The sequence below is a fragment of the Bos grunniens genome, chromosome 2 (genome assembly GCF_055505025.1).
Source record: "Bos grunniens cultivar Pamir isolate PY7600 chromosome 2, Bosgru_T2T1.0, whole genome shotgun sequence".
NCBI classification, from domain to species: Eukaryota; Metazoa; Chordata; class Mammalia; order Artiodactyla; family Bovidae; genus Bos; species Bos grunniens.
Window position 1 is genome coordinate 110,333,558 of NC_141166.1, and position 24,541 is coordinate 110,358,098.

Genomic DNA, 24,541 nt, shown 5'->3' on the forward strand with positions numbered 1-24,541 from the left:
TCTCTAGGAGAACTCATCTAATGTCATGACTTTAAATGTTTTCTTTATGTTAATAACTCCAAAATTTGTATCTCCAACCTTGCCTTCTCTCCTAAGTTTCAAACTCATCTATCAGCTTTCCACTTGACACCTCTACCTGGATGGCTAACAAATATTTCAAACTAAATGCCTAACTAAGCTAGAATAATGCCATTATCCTAGACTAATTGTTCTCAGTATTGGAGAAAAGGAAGGGGAAAAGCAATAACCATCTCTTAGTGTTTAGAAATGTAGAGGGATTTTTCATTGCCACAATGGCTAGGGGTGCTACTTATATTTCTTCTAAAAATTTTTTTTCTACTTAGCATGTTTGTGAATTTCATCAGTGTTAATGCATGCAGTTTGGTTTATGTGTTTTCATTACTGTGTAGTTTATTAGTTCATTGTTTAATTACACCACAATTTAGTTGCCCATTCTTTTTTTGGTGGATCTTTAGTGTATTTCCAGTTCTTTGCATTTATATATCATACACCTATGAATATTCTTGACCATACCTTCTTAAGCACATATGTAAAAATTTCCCTAGAATACACTTTTAGGAGTAGACTTTGGGGGCATCAACTATGCATATCATAAACTTTAGCACATATCATTACCAAGTTACTCTCTAGAATATTTTTACTAAGTCGACACTCAAAAAGATGGTCTTTAATATACTATCCTACACAGTTATGGTATGAGAGAAATGGATATCAGCATGAGAGAGTCTTTTTGGTTCTTCATCTAAAAAAACAACTTTCCTCGTGTGCAGCCGGGAATCCATTTTCCCTGAAGGGTGGTAGCTGCATAGAGCTTGGCCCCTAGAAGAGAGAGACAAGGAAGAAGAAAGGGAGCGTAAAGGACCAGGGGCCTGATGGGAATAATAAATATATCTTCTGCAATGAGTGTGGTTTCTGGTAGTAGGCTGTATCTGTAGTTTACCCAGACATTGTGGGGGCATAAAGGAGCAGGGACATTTGTTCAGGTGTCACTGTCTCTAGGCAGAGTCTGGGTCTTCTTTTTATTCCCATTGCCAAGCTCCATACCAGGACATTAGTAGGCATGGAGTAAACAATATTCAGAACCACTGAGTGGGGCTACCCTGACATGCATATGATTTGTCCTATTAAATACTTATATTCTAACTTGATCAAAAAGTGAATTGTTTTTATTTTGTCTGGCACAAAGTAGAGACTTGATAAATATTTGTTGAGTGGATAAAAGTGAACATGATTAATCTGAATTTAAATTACCTCAGCATAACTCAATTTTTTTCCGTTGGCTTGATGTAATGTCTGGATTCAATCTATAACTGAAATTTTTTTTTTCCCAGATAAATTAATTTGATCTATTTTGGAACTGCCAAAAAACTCTGAACTCACTTAACAGACTATTTCACCAGACGTTTTAAATTTTCAAGAAAACGCTGGAAAGATGTGCTTTACCACAAGAAAAAAATCCTTTAAGTGACTAAAATTATTGTGCAAAAAATATACTAATAGAAAGGGGCTCTTGGGAATTCCCTGGCAGTCCAGTGGTTAGGGTGCTGGACTTTCACTACTGAGGAACCAAGTTCAATCCCTGGTTGGGGAACTAAGGTCCCACAGTCTTTGCAGCTGGTTCCAAAAAAAGGCGCTCTAATAGATCTTCCCTGGTGGTTTAGACGGTAAAGCGTCTGCCTACAATGCAGGAGACCTGGGTTCAATCCCTGGGTCAGGAAGATATCCTGGAGAAGGAAATGGCAACCCACTCCAGGATTCTTGCCTGGAAAATCCCATGGATGAAAGAACCTGGTTAGGCTACAGTCCATGGGGTCGCAAAGAGTCGGACACGACTGAATGACTTCATTCAATAGAGCAGTAGGTTTCTGCACTATTATCGATGGCATTTCGGTCTCTTAAAAAGACGTTTTTTGTTTTAGATTAATATATGCTGCTCCTATTATTATATGCCAGGCACAGTTCCCGACAGAAGGTATATGTTGTACCATGTTTTATACTCACGACAGCTATATAAAGTGTAAGATAGTTATCACTGGCCCCATTTTATATATGAAGGATAGAGAAGTTGAGTAACTTTCCCAAAGTCACACAACCTGTAAACTGGAGAGTTACTATTTGACCGCAGGCAGTCTGATTTCAAGAGTTCCAGCTCCTAACTCTCTACTGTATTTTTTTTCTCAACTTTAAGATTCCATGAATTTTTCACTTAAAAAGTGAAATGTTTTACTTGTCATTTTAAAAAAATGGGTTAACTATTACGGATAATCAAAACAATTTTTTTTTAAAGTACAGAAAAAAGTCAACCACTTCATGTGAATGGAGAGCCCAAGGAAGGGCTGGAAATACAAATGCTGTCCAGAAATACTTAAAAATAAATATTTATCCTAGCCCTTCCAAAGTGCTACTGAACATTGTAACCCAATCTCACCGAAACAAGGCGCAGGACTTCTCAGACCTTGGGCGCTTGCAGCCGAGGCGCATGCTCACAGGGCGGAGCCGGCTCGGGTGCGCCGGAAGCCCCGCCCACTTTGACCGCAAGGGTTGCCGGGACGGCCCCCATCTTCTTTACGCGCCGTGGGCAAGCCGGCGTCTCAGAGGAGTGCAGACGCTGCTGGTGATCCTGTGGCGCGTCTCTGTGGGGCCAGGAACTGAAAGGTGAGCAACTCTAGGTGGCTAAGGAGAAGAAAGTACAAAAGGGTCTGTTTTGCGTGTTGCGCGACGGCGCGTCCCTTTCATTGCTGCCTCACGCTGGGTGCGTCCGCTCCTCGCCTTCCTCGCGTTCCGGGCGAGCGCCGCGTGGGCCGCAGCCGGTCGTGGCAAGCTGCGCTGGGGGCTAAGGGACGCGGGCCGCTGCGAGGTGGGGAGCCGATCCTGCGTTCTTCGCGGGAGCTAGGATATCCTCGCACGTGGCTGGGGCCCAGGCGACCAATTGGTTGCTTTGGGATGGACTGTGGCGGATTATTTGGACGCAGGCTCCCTGCATTCCCCACTGCGTCTTTAAGGTTTCGTATCTTCTGTCGCCGAAAGCGAATGTTTGGTTGGGCTGTATAAGATTCTGGGGAGGTTGATGTGGGTTAAACGCAGAAGGGTTTCTTGGATCATACGAGACAGACTGGGGTCAGGGAATCGGGGCCGCAGATGCTCTCCTGGCGTCACTCTCTTGGGTTTTAACGGTCATTATTCACTCACATTAGGGCTTCTGAACGAAATTGAAAAACGTGGGTAATATTTCAGTTGTGCATTCTAAGAGTGTATCTCATGAAACGAAGTTCCAGTTTTGAGTAGCCCAAAGAAGTGTTACAGGGACTAAATAGTTCTTTTATTTCACCTTTTTTTTTATAGAAGGCTCTGGAGTACAGTAGGGCTTCCTTGGTGTCTCAGTGGTAAAGAACTCGCCTGCCAGTGCAGGAGACGCTGGTTCGATCCCTGAGTCTGGAAGATCCCCTGGACAAGGAAATAGAAACCCACTCCAGTATTCTTGCCTGGGAATTTCCGTGGACAGAGGAGCCTGGTAGGCTGCAGTCCATGGGATCGCAAAAGAGTCGGACACGACTAAGCGACTAATCAACAACAGATCACGGTAATAACTTAGGAATTGTGGTGGAAAAACCACTGGGTAAGATTGACCAAATTTTGTCAGTAAGGTGTTGCACCGTAGGAGAGCTTCCAGTGTGCATCCATGTTATTGCATAGTAATTACAAGTTATGAAGGGTTGCCTCCAAGAAGTGGATCACTAGAGTTAACCAATGGCAGATAGCCTTGATGAATTCTTATAAATATACTTTTATACAGTGTGTTTTGATGGCTTAATGGAGTACTAGAAGCAAATAATTTGAAGTCAGGAGACTGTTAGTCCTAGCAAACCAACTTCACAGACTTATGATTTTCTTGCAATGTTATTGTGAAGGATGTGAAACGGGAATGTGGCTGTTAGGTTAACCAGTGTTAGTAGGCATGTGTATGTGCATGCTCAGTCAGCTTCAGTCATGTCCGACTCTGCGACCCTATGGACAGTAGCCCAGAAAGCTGTTCTGTCCATGGGATTCTCTAGGCAAGAATACTGCAGTGGGTTGCCATGCCCTCCAGGGTTTCTTCCCCACCCAGGGATGGAACCCATCTCTGTCTTCTGCATTGGCTGGCGGGTTCTTTACCACTAGTGCTGCCTGAGAAGCCCAAATAGTAGGCATACTCCAGTTTAATGTTCTTTTAGTGTTCTCAGGTTCTCAAATGATCGTTTTCATATATTAATATTAGCATTTATTTAACGCTGTGTAACATTTTTAAAATTTTGTTTCACCCAAAAGTTTCTATAACATAATCTTGTTTTTGGTAAATCAACTGTGGCTGATTTTAAGAAATTCAGCTCACACCAAACAAGACTGAGATCCATGATATTGACAACTGATACGCTATACATGGAGTTTTTTCCCTCAGCTTTCTGGATCAGCTAAATGAAGATGACCCACTCACTTTGTTATAGAGGATAGAACAGTGGCTGAAAGAAGTGAGGATCGTTGATAGTTTTTCATCACTTATTTCAAAATTTTTGTTGAAATTAGAAAATTGAGTAGAGAAATTGAACCTGTGAAATTGGTTTTTATTTAGGAAAATAGAGGGATATTGATAATTAAAACATTCTTTTAAATGTCTTGAGTTCTGTGTAAAAGGTAAATAACTTTTATGCCAATTTGTAAATTTTTGCAGAGAGCCAAAATGGCTGAAAATGGTGATAATGAAAAAATGGCTGCTCTGGAGGCCAAAATCTGTCATCAAATTGAGGTATGATTCTTGTGGTATTACAATGTGAAAACAGATTCTTTAAGAGGACATTTAGGACCTTAAAACAAAAAGCATTTAATTTTGATATACTGACCTATCGAACATTTTGGTTTGTTTTTGATTCTGGTGTTAAGGTAGATGTACAGTAGTGTACAGTTATATTGGTGGAGCCAGTTTCTAAAACCCAAGGACAAAGACATTTCAAAAGGTAACACTATAGACCAGCATAACTTTACTTCTTTACTGCTTTTGTTTCCTGGTCTATAAAATGAGGATAGAATTAGTACCCTCATAAGATGGTTGTGAGGTTTACAGTAGTTCATAAAATGTTAAACATTTTGGAATAATGCATAGCACATAGAAGGATAATTAAAAAATTCTTTGTGAAATACCTTCCCTGTTAAAAAGCACTGTATTCTTGAAGGTCCTGATAGTTTTTCTGCTCAATTAGGTCTTCTCAGTCATCGTAACTTTTAAGTGTCTGTTCTCAAAGTTCTCTTAAACTTTTTTTTAATTTAGGTATTGTAAAAAGTTGCACTTCTCTGTTATTTTAAATTTCCTGTGTTACAACTTTTTTTTACTAATTTCTTTATAATTGTGAAGAAAAATTATAAATTATTCCATGTTCAGTATTTGGAATAATACAAAAATGTATGTGGAAAAGGTCAATAATGTCCCTTCCAACAACCTACCCCTTCTCAAATCTCATGCTGTTGAGGTAGTCCCCTTTGACACATTGGTCAGTACTCACGATAACATAATTTTTTTTCCCTTTCCCTCCCACCAAAAATAGGATGCATTTTGGGGTAGTAGTTTCATATCATCAATAATTTATACCATTTACTATTTGATATGTAGGACATTTCCAATTTTTTAACTGTAATAGTTCTGTGATGAGTATCTTTATAAATAAATACTATTAAACATGTTTACTGATTTCTGCCTCAAGGGTATGCACGATTTTTCTTAATAACTTGATATTTAATATCAAATTAATATCTGGTTAATATCTCTACCTGCATGACCATTTTTCTGTGTTCAAGCCAATACTAGGTATTCTTATTTTTAGAATTTTTGGCAAACTTGTTAGGTGAAAATGTTTTTCATTGCTTTCAATTATACATTTTGATAAACTTTTTGTATCTAAATATTGAACACAGAATAATTTGTAATTTTTCTTCACAATTGTAAAGAAACTAGTAAAGTTGTAACAGGGAATTTAAAATAACACTGGAAATTTAATAAACTTTTAGATTTTTCTAATTTAAAAAAAATTAAATTAGAGTGATTAACAAGTTTATTCCATTTTTTATAACAATCTCTTCTTTCCACACTGAAATGAGGCTTTTCATCTATTAAATCCTTAAATTTGTTTTAAGGCTTTCTATTATATCTGCTAATTACATTGTTTCAATAGTCATTTTTAGTTTTAATTTGTACTATAAGTATTTTATTAAAGTGTATTTAAGGGAAAATGTTTATTGCCAGTTAACTTTTGACACATATTGCTACTTTTAAAGACTAGAATTTGGTGATGTAATGGTAATTTTTAAAACTCCACGATTAGAGTCGATATTCTACAGTGCTCTGCAGTATATTGTAATTATCTTGCAGTATTATTTTGGAGACTTCAATTTGCCACGGGACAAATTTTTAAAGGAACAGATCAAACTGGATGAAGGCTGGGTACCTTTGGAGATAATGATAAAGTTTAATAGGTAAAAACATTTTTAAGTTATTAGATTTTCTGTTAACAGCAAGGGCTTTTCCTAAATCTTACAATGCTTTTATATGTATTCGTTCAGGTTAAACCGTTTAACGACAGACTTTAATGTAATAGTAGAGGCCCTGAGCAAATCAAAGGCAGAACTCATGGAAATAAGTGAAGATAAAACTAAAATTAGAAGATCTCCAAGCAAACCTCTCCCTGAAGTGACTGATGAGTATAAAAATGATGTAAAAAACAGATCTGTTTATATTGTAAGTGGGCCTTTAATTGTGTCTTAAAAGTTATTTAGAAATAACATAGATTCTTATTGGATAAGAATAAGGACTCAGGAATCATAGCTTCACCACTTGCTGTATATTCCTGGGCAATGTTCTTAACCTTTCTAAGCCTTATCTTCCTACGTGGGGATAATATTTTTAACCTTATAGAACTGTTGTTAGAATTAAATGAAAAAAAAAACAAAACATATAACATTGGACAAAATCTTTGACGTACTGTAAGCACCCAGTGCATATCAGCTGTTATTTATCAACAGTTAAACTTGATAGCTATTTTAACATTAATTTTTAAGTAGATTTTTTTATACTGCAAAAATTAAGACATACAAAAGTAGACTGAATATATAATGTACCATTATCCAACAGTTATTAACGTGATTAATATTGCTTTATCTTTGCCCTACCTAGATTATTTTGAAGTGGATCCCAGATAAACGGGTCACTTCTATTGCACTGGTCAATACAGCTTTTAACTAGAGCTATTAAACATTTAAGAGACAGAAAGATAATATGTATATCCTGGCTTCATTTCAAGACACAGTAAATCAGAATTTCTGAGACATTGTTTCCTTGAGCTGCCATTTGTGTGTTTCTTCTTTTGGTAGAAAGGCTTCCCGACAGATGCAGCTCTTGATGACATAAAAGAATGGTTAGAAGATAAAGGTCAAGTACTAAATATTCAGATGAGAAGAACCTTGCACAAAGCATTTAAGGTATGCTTGTATGTTGTTACTTTTTCTGGTTGAAAATAACTGGGATGTAACTTTAAAAAATTCTTTTTCTTCCTTTTTTCAAAGGGTTCAATATTTGCTGTATTTGATAGTATTGAATCAGCTAAAAAGTTTGTTGAGACCCCTGGCCAGAAGTACAAAGACACAGACCTGTTAATACTTTTCAAGTAAGTCTGTTTGCTGACTTTTTTGAGGGGAGGGCACTTAGTTATCTAGAATTGAAACACTGGGATAAGACAGACCAGTATTTTTAGTATCCTTAGGCATTCTTTGAGAAATACTTAAGTTCTTTCAGTGGTACTATTAGTCCTTTGACTGTAAGGAAGGGTTTATTAGGAGCTTTTCACTGCTAGCAGTGAATAAACAAGGTTAAGTTTCAGTACTTGTTTTGTATGTGAAACTTATAATTAGGCTTGATGGTAAAATCTGAGCTTTTGGTGTGGTTAGAGAATAGATCACCATACAATTATTATCTATTTATATTTCTCATAGTCTATATGCCTGTGTGTTCATACAGTACAGAGGATTAATAAATAGAGATTTGAATCACATTCTTGTGTATCTCTCTTTGTGTCTAAAAACTAGCACAGACTGGACATTTTCATGATAAAGTGAATTGCAGGCCCATAATCTACTTCTGCATTGTACAGTCTTCTAAATAGAATAAACCTGACGGACCTAGAGATGCATAGTGATAAATCATGCTCTCAGTGTTATACGGAAAGCATTGAATTATTTACTTTAAAAGGGTGAATTTTATGGCATGTGAATTATTTGTTAGTCACGCTGTTATTTTAAAAATAAGAGTAACTTACTTATTGTATTTTGAATTTATAGGTAATTGTGTTGGTAGAAAATGTAACATTTATTCTTATGGGGTATCTTATTCACTTTAACTGTCAGTCTTTGAAAGTTCTCATGAACTTAGCCTTTACATTTTTTGTCCTTAGGGAAGATTATTTCACCAAAAAAAATGAAGAAAGAAAGCAAAATAAAATGGAAGCTAAATTACGAGCTAAACAGTAAGTATGTTGAGCTAATCACATTTTAGTTCCTTAAAGCTTTGACAAAGGTTATTGGTTCTGGGATGTGAAGCTGATGATGATGAGCTCTGAAATATGAGTAGCAATAGACCTTTCTTCTGCTAATGAAATATTGAGGTCCTAAGCTGCCTTGATAAACCTAGGGCCACATTCTGTTGCACTCTAGCATCAGACAGTCAGAAAACTCAAGGACTGGCTTTTGTTACTAAGTAGTAACATGATTAGTAATCATGATTAAGGTTAACTTTATCAGGGTTTAATTTTCTTATGCATAAAGTAGATGGAAATGGTCTAATGATATTTTTATTTGTAGAGAGCAAGAAGAAAAACAAAAGCTAGCAGAAAATGCTGAAATGGTAAGTATATATTACTAGTCTCTTAAGAAATCTGTAATTCAAAGTTAGAATAAAAAGCTCTGGAGACTTTTTAAAGAAAATAATGTAAGCAAGTCTGCAGTTGTCAATGCACTGAAGTACTAGCCAAATACTGCCTAATATTACTACTTATCCAGAGCAATAAGATTTACATAATAACTAGTGATTACTTGCTGGAGAAGTTAAAATAAGTTAAAATCAGAAGCCATGTAGAATAAAGGATGATAAAAGAAAACACACCAACTACTTAAACTACTTCAAAACAGCATTTTAGCTTCTGGTTGTTCCTTATATATGTAGAGAGTGGTACATGCCATTTCTGGTTTGTGGTTGCTTTTCAGTTCAGTCGCTCAGTTGTGTCCGACTCTTTGCGACCCCATGAATCACAGCACGCCAGGCCTCCCTGTCCATCACCAACTTCTGGAGTTCACTCAGACTCACGTCCATCGAGTTGGTGATGCCATCCAGCCATCTCATCCTCTGTCGTCCCCTTCTCCTGCCCTCAATCCCTCCCAGCATCAGTCTTTTCCAATGAGTCAGCTCTTCACATGAGGTGGCCAAAGTACTAGAGTTTCAGCTTTAGCATGAGTCCTTCCAAAGAACACCCAGGGCTAATCTCCTTCAGAATGGACTGGTTGGATCTCCTTGCAGTCCAAGGGACTCTCAAGAGTCTTTTCCAACACCACAGTTCAAAAGCATCAATTCTTCGGCGCTCAGCTTTCTTCACAGTCCAACTCTCACATCCATACATGACCGCTGGAAAAACCATAGCCTTGACTAGACGGACCTTTTTGGCAAAGTAATGTCTTTTCAATATGCTACCTAGGTTGGTCATCACTTTTCTTCCAAGGAGTAAGCATCTTTTAATTTCATGGCTGCAGTCACCATCTGCAGTGATTTTGGAGCCCCCCAAAATAAAGTCTGACACTGTTTCCACTGTTTTCCCATCTATTTCCCATGAAGTGATGGGACCAGATGCCATGGTCTTTGTTTTCTGAATGTTGAGCTTTAAGCCAACTTTTTCACTCTTCTCTTTCACTTCCATCAAGAGGCCTTTTAGTTCCTCTTCACTTTCTGCGATAAGGGTGGTGTCATCTGCATATCTGAGGTTATTGATATTTCTCCCTGCAATCTTGATTCCAGCTTGTTTTTAAGGAACTTTATATTGCCTTGTATATTTTTACAGAAATCTCTAGAAGAAAAGATTGGCTGCTTGCTGAAATTTTCAGGAGACTTAGATGATCAGACGTGTAGAGAAGATTTGCACACCCTTTTCTCAAATCATGGTGAAATAAAATGGATACACTTTGTCAGAGGCGCCAAAGAGGTTTGGAAATATTCATATGTTTTTTACCAATCAATTTAAAAAACCCGTAGAAACTTTTATCTTAAGATGACATTAAAGAAGAAAGCAATTGTTTTATTACTGTTGTAACTGGACATAATGTCTGATTGATATTTTTGAGATTGTGCTGTGAATAACTATTGGAAATTACTGACGGCAAGTTTTTTAATAACTTCCTTCCTGATGTCCAATGTTCAGTAGAATTCCCTGGCTTTTGTTTTCTGTCTTTGGTGTAGGGAATAATTCTATTTAAAGAAAAAGCTAAGGAAGCACTGGATAAAGCAAAAGAGGCCAATAATGGTAACCTACAACTAAGGAACAAAGAAGTCACCTGGGAAGTACTAGAAGGAGATGTGGAAAAAGAAGCACTGAAAAAAATAATAGAAGATCAACAAGAATCTCTAAACAAATGGAAGTCAAAAGGTCATTAGTTCTGATTTTCTTTTACAATTTAACTCATTTACTTGGTTAAAAATTTATAATTGCTGTTAAAAGACATTGACAAGTGCTCGCGTCGGCAGCACATATACTAAAATTGGAACGATACAGAGAAGATTAGCATGGCCCCTGCGCAAGGATGACACGCAAATTCGTGAAGCGTTCCATATTTAAAAAAAAAAAAAAAGACATTGACAAGAGATTTAAAAGATTGATGATTTCTTAATTATGTCTCTACAGGTCGAAGATTTAAAGGAAAAGGAAAGGGAAATAAAGCTGCCCAGGCTGGGTCTGCTAAAGGAAAAGTACAGTTTCAGGGCAAGAAAACGAAATTTGATAGTGATGATGAACGTGATGAAAATGGTGCATCTCGTAAGTTTTTCTAATCCTTTGGTACTCTGATGAAAAATTATTTGGGCGAGAACAGCAGTGTGGTTTTGTTTAAGTGATATTCTCAGATTGTGATTGATCCTGGTTATGATGTTGTTACATATGGAAAACAAAAATACTTGGAAGCTAAATTTAGAGAGCAGGTCTGTACTAAAGGAAAAGCCTTTCCTCATTAGTGTAGGGAAGTTATTGCTAATCTTTTTAAACAAAATTATTTTTGATAATTATGCTCAAGATTAATGCTTTCAGTGCCCTTAATGAAAATTTTTATTGTATAGGAGCAGTAAAAAGAGCAAGAGAAGAAACAGACAAAGAACCTCCATCAAAACAACAGAAAACAGAAAATGGTGCCGGAGACCAGTAGTTTAATAAACAAATTTTTTATTCATTTAAATTAGATTTTAAGCTGCTTTTGTCTTTGGAGGCTGTTAAAAAGAAAACCGAATTAGATCCACTTCGATGTCTACCTGTAAGAAAAGAAGATTTTTTTGTTGTTGTTGTTGAACTTGTCTTTTGTTATCGAAATACGTTTTTTAATGTGCAGTTCTGTTTGTGTTCTTTCGGATTATTCAACTATCAAAAGAAACATTCTTCCATTAAGTTGCCTTTGTAATATGAGAATGTATTAGTACAAAGTAATAAAATGTATACTGCATAAAAATAAACTAAGTTTATTTTTTTTTAATTTACCAGCATATTGGCTGTTGTGATTATAGGCCCATTCTGTTTTAGTTAAATATTTATCTTCTATGCTGGCTTTCTGTATTTACTCAAGCAACTTGATAACATTAGAAATAATTATTGTGAAGTTTTTCAGTACTGAATGTGGATAAACCAGAATCAAGAGACTTACTGATTTTTTTTTATGAAACTTGTATGATGCTGGCAGGTCGTATCGCAGCTCTATAAAACAAAAGCCACCTAAGGATGAAAATTGTACTTCCACACATTTACCACCCTTGACTTAAATATGGTAGTACCTTCCTATTTGTAATTTCCTAAATAATCTATAGCTACCAATTTCGTAATAATCATGATTATCTTTCAGGTTTGGATTTTAGTAACGGTAGTAAGTAGCTAATTATCTTCCTACTAAGCACTCTCTAAATCACAGCTCTCAAATTTTAATGTGCAAACAAATCACCTTCAAATCTAATCCTGTTCAAATGCAGATTGTAATTCAGTTTGTCTGGGTGGAGCCTGAATCCTGCAAGTCTGACAAGCTCCCAAGGGATGTCAAGGCCGATGGTCCATACTTGACAACCACACTTGGAGTAGCAAGGCCCTGGCTTGGTATACTACTATTGGAACTCTTCTAAGGTCTCCATGTTGCATATTATATCTTAAACTAATAAGGAATGGCAGTACTGAATAGGAATACAGAAGGTGACAGTTCTAGTTATGTTGTTAAATCCAATCCAAAAAAAAAAAATTCCCCCTTATTGTATACTCTTATTTCAGACTTTTCAGAATTAATTGGGTTAGAGTCAGCTTCTAGTTATATGCTTTTCCCATTTTGATGTCTGTGAGTATTATTATGCAATTTACTAATAAAAATGTATTGAACATGATTTACATAGTGTGGATGATTATATTCTGTTCCCCACTAAAAGAAAAAGCTTCATGTTATTTGACTCCAGGAACAATTAGAAAATTGAAATAGAAAAGTAATTCAAGCATAGTCTGGTGGTATGTTTCAGGAATGGACTTCAAACGAAGACTTGACAAACTTTTAAGCCCAAGCTCTTAGATCACTTAAAAGTTCTCAGTAAAATGCATACATTGGGATAATCTTGAGCAAACACTGATACCCTCCCTTTACTCCATTTACAACCCATTACCAAACATAGATAATTATGGTTGAGATTTGTTTTGTGAGAAACTTAAAAATCGTCTTACCTGCAATAATATCTATCTTGACCTTCCACTCTGCAGCTTTCTTTTGAATATGCTGAACATAAACATGTTAATGTGAGTTGGTCTTAAAACAGTTTTCAAAAAATTGCTTCTTACTAATACTTGATTGTAAGTTTTCAAGCTTTTAAAGTTTCATTAGAATTTAGACCTTTAAAATTTTTTTCAACTGGATGGATAATATTTTAGTAAGAAGCCAAGCCGTTTAATAATCTTAACTATATAATTCAAGTAATAAAGCTGTTACTTCAGAGTCCTTTGATGGACTTTGATGTGCATAAAAATATTAAAGATAAATACACAGCTCTCCCAGAAACCAGCAGAGATCTGTCCATGGGCAATTCAGTGGCAGTATGGTATAGAGGTTAAGGACAGTTTCTGGAATCAGACACCCTGCATTTGAACTAAAGCTCTGTTAGCTGTGTAACTCTGAGAAAATTATGCTTTCTGTGCCTCAGGTCCCTCATCTGTTAAATGAAGATAGTAATGGTATCTCATCAGATGGTTGTAGACTGAAAAGTGCTTTGAACTGTGGTGGCACACAAAACAAGTACTAAATGCTGGTTTTAGCTATTTAAATTTCCCTAAATTTAAGGTTCACATATTTAACTATGAGCCAAGAACTTAAGTTCTTATAATGCCTAATGAAAGATAAGGCAACAACTTTTAGAGTCATCTAGCTTATTGGAGTCACTGTGATGATATATAAGGTTCTGTCTGAGCCTGCAAAGAACAAATACTTGGCTTCCAGTGGAAGTTTTCAGTAAATTGTATAAGTCTGCCAGGACATGGCTTTTCTATCAAATTTTCTATCAAAAAGTTGTATCAAATGCACCTATATTATGAATAGAGGGCCAAGTACTTAAGAGAGACAAGGGTCTATAGTTAAGGGGTCTGTCTGAAATAAGCTTCAATGATAATGATACTAGTTACAATAGAATACTTAAGCAAAATTATCACAAGGCTTATAGCAGATATATCTACAGCATAATCTAAGGATGTTTAATACTAGAAGTTCATCATCACACCTCCTTCACAATATGCACAACACACACCAGATTAATTTCTCAAACTAGTTACTCTGCTAATGGAAATACTTCTGCATTGCCAAAATATAAAACTGTATTTAAGTAAATATTTGCCTCAGTTCAGTTCACTCAGTCATGTCCAACTCTTCATGACCTGATGGACTGCAGCACGCCAGGGTTCCCTGTCCACATGTTCACATGTCCCAGAGATACTTGCTTAAAATTCTATTAAAGCAGCCAAGACAATGCTGATACTGCTGCCTCCTGGTGGTGGAACATGGCAATACCAAACAATGAAGACAGGCATTCCCTGGTAATGTGACTAGGAATTTATTCAAGTTATTAGACTTTGCTGCTTAGTTGCACTCTTTATTGGCATATTTTACTTGGTTTTCATGAACTATGTATGAGTAATATAAGACCTATGCCAGGCTGTGCAGAAGAATCCACAGCAGGCCTGACTGCTTATCCTTGGAAGGTCTACATATTAGTCACCTTTGGTTGGAGTATGGGAACTTAGATTTTTGAGAGTTTTCGCTGCCCATTCCTTAATAACAGCGGCTTACTGTACTTAAACTCTTTCTGCTGAATACCTGTTTTGCTTCTGGGAGTCTGGGATTTGGGTATATGCCAGGCAAGGGGGAGCATATGTGATCAGTCCCCAGTAAAAACCCTTGGCACCAGGTCTCCAGTGACCTTTCCCTGGTTAACAACATTTCACGTACCTTGTCACAAAAATTCTTTGCCGGAAAAATTAAGTGCATCCCATATGACTCCACTGCGAGAGAACTCTGGAAGCTTTCACTAGTTTCTCCTGGACTGTGACCTATACCAATCAACCAACCAAGTTGCTCAGTCATGTCTGATTCTTTGCAACCCCATGGACTGTAGCCTACCAGGCTCCGCCGTCCATGGGATTTTCCAGGCAATAGTACTGGAGTGGGTTGCCATTTCCTTCTCCAAGGGATCTTCCCGACCCAGGGATCGAACCTGCATCTCCCGCATTGTAGACAGATGCTTTACCATCTGAGCCACCCCTTTTTGCTGATTTTGCTCTGTAACTTTTAGCTGTAATAAATCACAGTCATGAGTATGACTATATGCTCAGTCCTGTTAGACTTCCCTGTGAATCATCAAACCTGAGGATGGTCTTGGGGACCTCCTCAATACAGGCTTTTTAGATATCAATAATTACTGCTGTTTGGTCTCACTGAATGGGGATTTATTTACCAGTAAAGTTTTTCCAGTGGTCATGTATGGATGAGAGTTGGACTGTGAAGAAAGCTGAGTGCCGAAGAATTGATGCTTTTGAAGTGTGGTGTTGGAGAAGACTTGAGAGTCCCTTGGACTACAAGGAGATCCAACCAGTCCATTCTGAAGGAGATCAGCCCTGGGTGTTCTTTGGAAGGAATAATGCTAAAGCTCAAACTCCAGTACTTTGGCCACCTCATGCGAAGAGCTGACTCATTGGAAAAGACTCTGATGCTGGGAGGGATTGGGGGCAGGAGGAAAAGGGGATGACAGAGGATGAGATGGCTGGATGGCATCACCAACTTGATGGACGTGAGTCTGAGTGAACTCCAGGAGATGGTGATGGACAGAGAGGCCTGGCGTGCTGCGATTCATGGGGTCGCAGAGTTGGACATGACTGAGCGACTGAACTGAACTGAACTGAAAGTTATATTGTGTTCTGCTGCTTACCTAAATGTATCACTACTAATTGTTTAGCAGTATTCAGGCGTACCTCAGAGATATTACAGGCTTGGTAACAGACCAAAATAATAAAGTGAATATCACAAGACTAAGTAACCTGAATGCTTGTTTCCCATGCATATAAAAGTTCTGTTTCCACTATACTGTAGGCTTTTAAGTGTGCAATAGCATTATGTCTTTAAAAAGTACTTTTTTGGGGGCTGGAACTCACAGCATGTGGGACCTTAGTTACCCAACCATGGATCAAACTATGCCCCCTGAAGTGGAAGCACAGATTCTTAACCACTGGACCACCAGGGAAGTCCCCCAAAAGTATATATTTTAATTAAAAACTACTTTATTGCTAAACCAGAGAAGGCAATGGCACCCCACTCCAGTACTCTTGCCTGGAAAATCCCATGGACAGAGGAGCCTGGTAGGCTGCAGTCCATGGGGTCGTGAAGAGTTGGACACGACTGAGCGACTTCACTTTCACTTTTCACTTTCATGCATTGGAGAAGGAAATGGCAACCCACTCCAGTGTTCTTGCCTGGAGAATCCCAGGGACGGCGGAGCCTGGTGGGCTGCAGTCTATGGGGTCGCAGAGTCGGACACGACTGAAGCGACTTAGTAGTAGTAGTAGTTATTGCTAAACAATGCCAAAAACAACTATAACAGTAATATCAAAGAGCACCAACACCCAACAAATACAATAAAAAAGTCTGAAATATTGCAAGACTGACCAAAATGAGCAGAGACACAAAGTGAGTAAATGCTGTTGGGAAAATGGTGCTGACAGACTTGCTTGATGTAAGGTTGTCACAAACCTTAAACCTGCAAAAATGCATTATCTGTACAGTGCAATCCTATGCTATGCTTAGTGGCTCAGTTTTGTCTGACTCTTTGTGACCCCAGGGACTGTAGCCCACCAAGCTCCTCTGTCCATGGAGATTCTCCAGGCAAGAATACTGGGGTGGGTTGCCATGCCCTCCTCCAGGGGATCTTCCCAACCCAGGGATCGAACCTAGGTCTCCTGCATTGCAGGTGGATTCTTTACCATCTGAGCCATCAGGGGAAGCCCCACACAATGCTGCTACTGCTGCTGCTGCTGCTAAGTCGCTTCAGTCGTGTCCGACTCTGTGCGACCCCATAGACGGCAGCCCACCAGGCTCCCCCGTCCCTGGGATTCTCCAGGCAAGAGTACTGGAGTGGGGTGCCATTGCCTTCTCCGAGCCCCACACAATAAAGGGCAGTAAAACGAGGTATGCCTATATATATTTTTAGCTATGTGCTGCTGCTAAATTGCTTCAGTCGTGTCAGACTCTGTGCAACCCCATAGATGGCAGCCCACCAGGCTCCCCTGTCCCTGGCATTCTCCAGACAAGAACACTGGAGTGGGTTGCCATTTCCTTCTCCAATGCATGAAAGTGAAAAGTGAAAGTGAAGTCACTCAGTCGTGTCCGACCCTCAGCGACCCCATGGACTGCAGCCTACCAGGCTCCTCCATCCATGGGATTTTCCAGGCAAGAGTACTGGAGTGGGGTGCCATTGCCTTCTCCCTTTTAGCCATGCGATTTTATGTATTTTAAAGATTATTAGATTACCATATAGTCATAATTTGTTTCCAACTGAATTCCAGTACACTGTATTTATACAAATATTTTTCCTACAAAATCTTAAAATCTCTTAATACATATATCACTTAAAAATAACCACTAACATAGCAATTGCCATACACTATTCTAAGTGCTTTGTAAACATTAACTCATTTAATCCTCACATCAACCCTACAAAGTATAAAGTACTCTTAGTTCCTTATGCTGTAAGAGTATAGGTGAGTACAGTGTAAGTGATGAAAGTGAACTCGAATGAACTCAAAATGAACCTTGACCAAGAGAAGACAGCTGTGAAGCAGCAGATTTGAACCTACCTAGGTAGTCTGGCTCTACAGTCTGTGTTCTTGATCACTGTGTTAAACTAACACTAAAAAACTGTGCCACCCCATCCCCAGTTTTCTAGAATATGTCTTATGCACCTTCATGTGTCATGTGTTGACAATAAAAAATAATGGAAGAAATGGGTTCTGAACTCAGCTTAGTTTAGCTTCCCAGTCTCAGTGTTCTTAAAAACCAGGCTGTCCTTGCCTCTCTTAAGTACACTAGGCCATACAGAGACACTGGGATTACAGGCATCAACCAGGACTTACCCAAGCAAACCAGGAGATATTGTAACCACAGTTACACCATACTTCTCTATTCCTGAATTATATAATCTCTTTCCTGTTAATTCCTGCCTGGACAAATCTTTGACAAATAAAGCTACTCATAAATGCTAGTTAAGGAGAAAATTCAGTTTCTAAGTGCCAGATGTTTAAAAATTTCAGGAGAATTAGATATCTTGGTATTTAGTACTGATAGTAAATCCTTCAAACACTGTCATGAATTTAAAAATAATGACACAGAATATTTTGATGATTTGAACTTACTTCTCTAGTTGAGGATTTGTGTAAAGAATATACTGCGGTTCTTGCCATTTCCAAAGCAGTCTTCAGAAATGCCATATCTGTCCCTGTTAAAAGTAGAAAAAATTGTTATCAAAATAGAAGATTAAAGGAATACTGGGGATTTGGAAACATTTTTTTTTGAACTCCAAAACAGCTGTTTCAGGTATACCTGTGGTGGATTCATTTCGATATTTGGCAAAACTAATACAATATTGTAAAGTTTAAAAATAAAATAAAATTTAAAAAAAAATAGCTGTTTCAAATTCTTTCCGTAACAAGACAGGGTACAAATATCTAAGATGTCTAAATATCTTTTAAGGTTGATGGAATAAAATCAGAATTATACTGTCTCATTTAAATGAGGCTAAAGTAAAAATTTTAATATATTCCAAATTAACAATTTTCAAAGAGGGCAGAAGAGAACAGGTAAAGTAGTAATCAGAACGGTGGGGGCAGGTGGAGGGAGGGCTTTTAAAACTATGTATATCTTTTCCTCTTGTTACTCACTCCCTACCCTCCTTGCCCACAAAACAGATAAAATAAATAGCCACAGTAAGTCATTGTTACTGAAATCTTTGAATGTTGAGGCACTAAAAAGAGGTTTTAAAAGTATAAAACACTTTATAGGAAATCTTCAAAAGAGTTGGGTAAATCATTCTAGAAATCAGATGAAGAATAAATAATAAGTGAATAAATTTGTTCACTTAGCACAAATTTATGAAAACAAAGATTGAAAAATTCTCTAATCATGCATTAAACAAACTGAGATTGAAATTATAATAATTATACAGGTAACAGACTGGTTTATTTAATGAACAGTGACAAAGTCACTTACCCAAACAATCCAAAGAGAAAATGGTTTTTAAAACGCTTTTTTAACAAAGATACCAGCACAGCTGATTCTTATTACTAACCTTTATTATTTTTGGTTCCAAAGGGAGGATTCATAATTACTGTATCAAATGATTTGGACATTCTGTTAGATAATGAGCATACATCACATTGAACCACGTCTACATTTGTTAACTCAAACTCTTCTACATTCCTATTAAATATTTCCAATGCATCTTCATCTATGTCAAATCCAACACACAACCTATAAATATAAAACACAAAGTAAATACTTATAGCTCCTAAATCAAAACAACAAAACCAAAACCATGCACCATTTTAACCCAACTGGCCAAGTGACAGTGAGTGATGCCTTTCAACAGCATGATTTCCCAAACTATCAGGGGTTGGAAACTCAGGTTCATATAAAATATAGGCTTCTAATTGCCGCTGTTACCATTTTTTTTTTTAAGTTTGTTTTGACGTTCTGCCCATTCAAAATGTACTCAGTATTGGATTCTTCTCATCATGTACTGTAGAGTCTCATAAATATAATTCAGTTGATTTTATTTACTCTTATTAAAACTACCCCATACTAAAATAGAAATATAGTGGATCACATACCCTGCTCCTAGCATTGCAGTTCCAATGCTAAGCACTCCACAGCCACATCCTAGATCTGCAACCACTTTATTTTCAATGTCATCATATGTATTATGGATTGTATAGAGCATACATGCTGAAAGATCAAAAAATATATTAAAAAGTAGGCAAGTGGATGACCAAAATCCAATTTGTGCAAATGACTCTTTGTAAAACAATTTCTCCTCTTGCATTATTAAGCTCTCTCCCAAATTCGTGTTCCAGGTTTAAAAATAATAACGTATAATTAAATTTCCTTTACACAAATCCTCAACTGGAGAAGAAAGTTCAAGTCGTCATAATATTCTGTGTTATTAAGCTAGAATAGGAAAGGAAAAGACCTACATCCACAATATAGCCTTTAGACACAAATATTCACACACATATACTTATGATCTACAGAAACAATATCTACTAATGAAACCTGATAAGAGAACTATTGAGGAGCAGAACAGAGGCTGCTAGGATGGGAAAGGGATCTTTTAAATACATGAAAGTGGGGAATATATGGAGGTTAAGCATGAATAATATCCACTGATACCTCCCTGCCTATCTCTGAACCTACCAAAGGTTGCTGGCCATCACTGATGCCCCAAGATCCAGAGGTTTTATCAGAACACACAATTACAGGGATATCAACTGTGCTGTTGATGACTGCTGCAGGTTGTTAATGTCTTTGGAGATAGTATCTCAAAGAACTAGCACATCTATGTGTGTGTTACACACTGGGTTTGAAACAACTGATTGTTATCGGGGGGAAAAAAAACCCACAACGATTCCACTACAGCCAGAAGACATTAAAAAAATCATTATCTACAATGGGAAAACTGGTCTTACCCCAGACACAATTTTGTGCAACTTTTTATTGGAATTATGACAATATGCTGGAGTGAAGTGCGGGTACACACGTTTTTTCCCCTGACTTTCTTTAGCAGCTTAGAAACAGAACTATGTCGAAGTTAAGGGGATTCCTCCCTGCTGGCGTTCCCAGCAACTTAATCTTCCAAAGACTCGCTCAATGACTTTGGTAATATGTTTATTAAATATAATGGTTTTTCCTGTGTTCTTTTATTTCCAGTACCAATCCTTCTTCTTAAGCAACAGTGCTGATTCTCAGATCATTTGTTAAAACTGAAATGCATCTGCATTTTTAATATTGCACCTATGCTGAATTTGTTAAAACTCAAGTCTTTCTACTACCAACTTTAGTATTCATTTATAGGGCAGAGTATAGCGCGTAGGACTCCTTGCACTGGCAAATTTGTTGCACTAGGAAATTGATCCTAATTTAGCAAATATTTACTGAGCTCCTAAGTAGTATAAGGAACTCTAGACACTGGGACTTGTGTGAACAAAACCAGCACATTTTTGCCTTCAGGGAGTTAACTGTGTAATGAGATTAACAAACACTTTAAAAAGATGTCTAACAGTATTAAGCGGTATGCAGAAAACCACACGGTAAAACAGTGTGTCCTGTGTGTGGGATGTTTTCAGCTGCAGTGTCAAGGAAGTCCTCTCCCACGCAACGTGAAATCTTAGAGCGAAATTTCTCTAGACATTCTTGTATCCAAATAACTGTCATTTTCGTTATAAGAAAGAGTAGACAGGACTAACCCGCAAAACAAGGGCGGGATCAGCAGCCGCCCTACCTGCAATGTGCGGCCTGGTAGGATACTGTTCTAGAAGGACCTTGGGCTTTTCGAATCCATCCACTTGTTGCAGGCGACTCTCTAGTTCCTTAAGCTTTAATTTCTTCATTTTTAAAAAAGTGTGCGCAGGGTTTAAAGGCGCTGGATCTGTAAAGAAACCTACTTCACCTGCATCTCACCAACCCCTATCCCCCGTATCTTTTTCAGCGCCGCTGGCTGAGGGCCAAGCTGAGGACATCCAGCCCAGGAGGTTCCCGCTCTTCTCCTAGCGCCAGCGGCGGGTGGTCCGGGGCCAGGCTTCAACCCGCCTACAAGGTATCCCGCACGGTTACTCGACTGGAGTCGCCAAGTGATCCACACGCCACGTTCCTGCACTTCCAGAAGCTGCTCCTGCCTCTGCCCGGGCCGGAAGGGCCGCCACGCACGCGCACACGCGTCCGCCCCTCCTGCGGCCCCGCGCCGAGCTGCAACAGCGGCCTCGCGCACCGGTTCCGCCTTCACCCGACCGCCACCGCCGCCGCCAAGTCGGCGGAGGCCGCGCCACAAGGAGTGCCCGGCTCCTTCTCGCGGCCTAGGGGCCGGCCCCAGCTGTCTCTCGAGTGGTCATTACCCTGTAGTTTTTCCTTGAGTACCGTCAGGCCCTTAAAGGAGGAGGGGAGAAAGAGGATGAAGGTGATGGTGAAAGTCTCTCACTTTGTTTTAGCGCCCACGGTGGCCCTTTCTGCTTCCTGTGTCCCAAGCCCCCGCTCAAAAAGTAGCAACTTCCACTCACCTTTTCTTTCTTTGCCAGTCTCTTGCCCTCCTTTGTTTCCCTCTTTTTAGGTCAACTGTGTCACTTACTTCAGCTCTCACAGGGTGGTGATGTCAGAGAAGTCCAAACAAGAGAGGATTTAGATTAAGGAATGGGAAGTGGTGTCAACTGCTGGAAAGAAATTAGGCTTTCATGGGGTAGGAGCAGAAGCCAGTTTGTAGTGGATTAGGGACTAAAGTTAAGGAAGTAGGAAGAATACATAGGAACAGTTTTTAAGAAAAGTGGCTGCAAGAAGAGTGAGAATGGTTGATGTTTAGTTAGGTTGCGGGAAGCTTTTTATTTTTTAATTGATGGGAGTATTCGTGAACATAGCTAAATTCAGAGTAGGAGTAGTTGAAAGCCAGGGGTTCAAAATGCAAGAACAAGGATATTGGATGGAGTCAGGATCCTGAGAGGGAAGCATACAGTGCTTAAGTGAAAAGTTTGCCCTTAGTTTGGGGAGTGGACCCTTCTTTTTATTTTCAATGGAAGAAAAAAAAAGGTCGTGGAGGCATGCAGATGAAGTAGAGAGAGTGGTGTCTGAGGTTGCTACTTAATATGAAAAATAGAATTTGAAATTATCTCTTATGAGGATTAAATGAATAAAGTTCTTAGCGGTAAAGGTAGTGCATAAAGTTCCTGTCACATAACAAAGGCCTAATAAATATTTGTTGATGGTGGTATCTGTTGAGAGAGAGGAGATAGAGTAAGCAGTTTGAGCTAAATAGATGATCCAGACTAGCCAGAAACCAGGAAGAACAGTCGTGTCCTACTCTTTTACGACCCTATGGACGGTAGCCCGCCAGGCTTCTCTGTCCATGAGATTCTCCAGGCAAGAATACTGGAGTGGGTTGCCATTTTCTTCTCCAGGAGATCTTCTGGACCTAGGGATTGAACCAGAGTCTCTTGTTTCCTTCATTGGCAGGAGGGTTTTTTACCTCTAGTGCCAGCTGAGATACTTGTTGTTGTTGTTCTATTTTTAAAAACTGAATTTAAAATTTTATTTTGAGGTAATTGTAGATTCATATATAATCATGAGAAACAGCACGTGGAGATACTGTGTATCTTTTACTGTTTCCCCTTACAGTAACAGTTTGCAAAACTGCAAAAGTAGGTAGTCAGGAAACACCTGGAGTAACAGGCAAATTTGGCCTTGGAATACGGAATGAAGCAGGGCAAAGGCTAATAGAGTTTTGCCAAGAGAACGGACTGGTCATAGCAAACACCCTCTTCCAACAACACAAGAGAAGACTCTACACATGCATCACCAGATGGTCAACACCAAAATCAGATTGATTATATTCTTTGCAACCAAAGATGGAGAAGCTCTATATAGTCAACAAAAACAAGACCAGGAGCTGACTGTGGCTCAGATCATGAACTCCTTATTGCCAAATTCAGACTTAAATTGAAGAAAGTAGGGAAAACCACTAGACCATTCAGGTATGACCTAAATCAAATCCCTTATGATTGTACAGTAGAAGTGAGAAATAGATTTAAGGGACTAGATCTGATAAATAGAGTGCCTGATGAACTATGGACGGAGATTTGTGACATTGTACAGGAGACAGGGATCAAGGCCATCCCCATGGAAAAGAAATGCAAAAAAGCAAAATGGCTGTCTGGGGAGGCCTTACAAATAGCTGTGAAAAGAAGAGAAGTGAAAAGGAAAGGAGAAAAGGAAAGATACAAGCATCTGAATGCAGAGTTCCAAAGAATAGCAAGAAGAGATAAGAAAGCCTTCCTCAGTGATCAATGCAAAGAAATAGAGGAAAACAACAGACTGGGAAAGACTAGAGATCTCTTCCAGAAAATTAGAGATACCAAGGGAACATTTCATGCAAAGATGGGCTCAATAAAGGACAGAAATGGTATGGACCTAACAGAAGCAGAAGATATTAAGAGGTGGCAGGAATACACAGAAGAACTGTACAAAAAAGATCTTAATGACCAAGATAATCATGATGGTATGATCACTGACCTAGAGCCAGACATCCTGGAATGTGAAGTCAAGTGGGCCTTAGAAAGCATCACTACGAACAAAGCTAGTGGAGGTGATGGAATTCCATTTGAGCTATTTCAAATCCTGAAAGATGATGCTGTGAAAGTGCTGCACTCAATATGCCAGCAAATTTGGAAAACTTAGCAGTGGCCACAGGACTGGAAAAGGTCAGTTTTCATTCCAATCCCACGGAAAGGCAATGCCAAAGAATGCTCAAACTACTGCACAATTGCACTCATCTCACATGCTAGTAAAGTAATGGTCAAAATTCTCCAAGCCAGGCTTCAGCAATATGTGAACGATGAACTTCCAGATGTTCAAGCTGGTTTTAGAAAAGGCAGAGGAACCAGAGATGAAATTG

At 38.5% G+C, this 24,541-nt stretch overlaps 2 protein-coding genes, 1 long non-coding RNA gene and 1 other non-coding gene across 15 annotated transcripts; 2 read left to right on the plus strand and 2 right to left on the minus strand.

Annotated features, from left to right (window-relative positions):
• Window positions 1-655: 655 nt before the first annotated feature.
• LOC147378503 (uncharacterized) lies at window positions 656-2,573 on the minus strand. The gene is made up of 2 exons (XR_015147450.1): window positions 2,450-2,573; window positions 656-840 (listed from the first exon to the last, which is right to left on the minus strand). It is a non-coding gene; the product is annotated as an uncharacterized LOC147378503 (long non-coding RNA).
• Window positions 2,574-2,588: 15 nt separating this feature from the next.
• On the plus strand, window positions 2,589-12,700 carry SSB (small RNA binding exonuclease protection factor La). Of its 3 annotated transcripts, XM_086356853.1 has the most exons (13): window positions 2,589-2,676; window positions 3,364-3,601; window positions 4,727-4,801; window positions 6,416-6,519; window positions 6,607-6,781; window positions 7,414-7,521; window positions 7,606-7,706; window positions 8,490-8,561; window positions 8,896-8,938; window positions 10,143-10,283; window positions 10,538-10,724; window positions 10,980-11,111; window positions 11,408-12,700. In XM_086356853.1, the coding sequence occupies exons 3-13, from the start codon at window positions 4,736-4,738 to the stop codon at window positions 11,491-11,493; spliced, it is 1,215 nt and encodes a 404-aa protein (XP_086212979.1). In that variant the 5' UTR covers window positions 2,589-2,676; window positions 3,364-3,601; window positions 4,727-4,735; the 3' UTR covers window positions 11,494-12,700. The 3 variants fall into 3 exon arrangements, 2 of the variants coding, with proteins under 2 accessions (XP_086212979.1, XP_086212973.1); XM_086356847.1 differs by lacking the exon at window positions 3,364-3,601; XR_015147410.1 differs by lacking the exons at window positions 3,364-3,601; window positions 8,896-8,938.
• Window positions 10,807-10,913, plus strand: LOC147378505 (U6 spliceosomal RNA). The gene has a single exon (XR_015154008.1). It is a non-coding gene; the product is annotated as a U6 spliceosomal RNA (small nuclear RNA).
• METTL5 (methyltransferase 5, N6-adenosine) lies at window positions 11,494-22,375 on the minus strand. 10 transcript variants are annotated; one of them, XM_086357050.1, is made up of 7 exons: window positions 22,161-22,375; window positions 19,722-19,836; window positions 19,181-19,362; window positions 18,249-18,331; window positions 13,029-13,080; window positions 11,983-12,032; window positions 11,494-11,596 (listed from the first exon to the last, which is right to left on the minus strand). In XM_086357050.1, the coding sequence occupies exons 2-7, from the start codon at window positions 19,829-19,831 to the stop codon at window positions 11,558-11,560; spliced, it is 516 nt and encodes a 171-aa protein (XP_086213176.1). In that variant the 5' UTR covers window positions 19,832-19,836; window positions 22,161-22,375; the 3' UTR covers window positions 11,494-11,557. The 10 variants fall into 10 exon arrangements, with proteins under 10 accessions (XP_086213176.1, XP_086213113.1, XP_086213168.1 ...); XM_086356987.1 differs by lacking the exon at window positions 22,161-22,375 and adding an exon at window positions 21,389-21,801; XM_086357042.1 differs by lacking the exon at window positions 22,161-22,375 and adding an exon at window positions 21,354-21,801.
• Window positions 22,376-24,541: the final 2,166 nt, after the last annotated feature.

Excerpts from the sequence above, each read along its gene's own strand:
- SSB (XM_086356853.1), top strand. The coding sequence starts at position 4,736 with ATGGCTGAAAATGGTGATAATGAAAAAATGGCTGCTCTGGAGGCCAAA. Across the intron at positions 8,939-10,142 it reads TAGCAGAAAATGCTGAAATG|AAATCTCTAGAAGAAAAGAT; the intron begins GTAAGTATATAT and ends ATATTTTTACAG. Across the intron at positions 11,112-11,407 it reads TGATGAAAATGGTGCATCTC|GAGCAGTAAAAAGAGCAAGA; the intron begins GTAAGTTTTTCT and ends TTTATTGTATAG.
- METTL5 (XM_086356977.1), bottom strand. The coding sequence starts at position 21,497 with ATGAAGAAATTAAAGCTTAAGGAACTAGAGAGTCGCCTGCAACAAGTG. Across the intron at positions 13,081-18,248 it reads ACAAATCCTCAACTAGAGAA|CATATTCAAAAGAAAGCTGC; the intron begins GTAAGTTCAAAT and ends GTTTATGTTCAG. Across the intron at positions 12,033-13,028 it reads CAAGATAGATATTATTGCAG|AGCTGCGATACGACCTGCCA; the intron begins GTAAGACGATTT and ends TTTGTTTTATAG.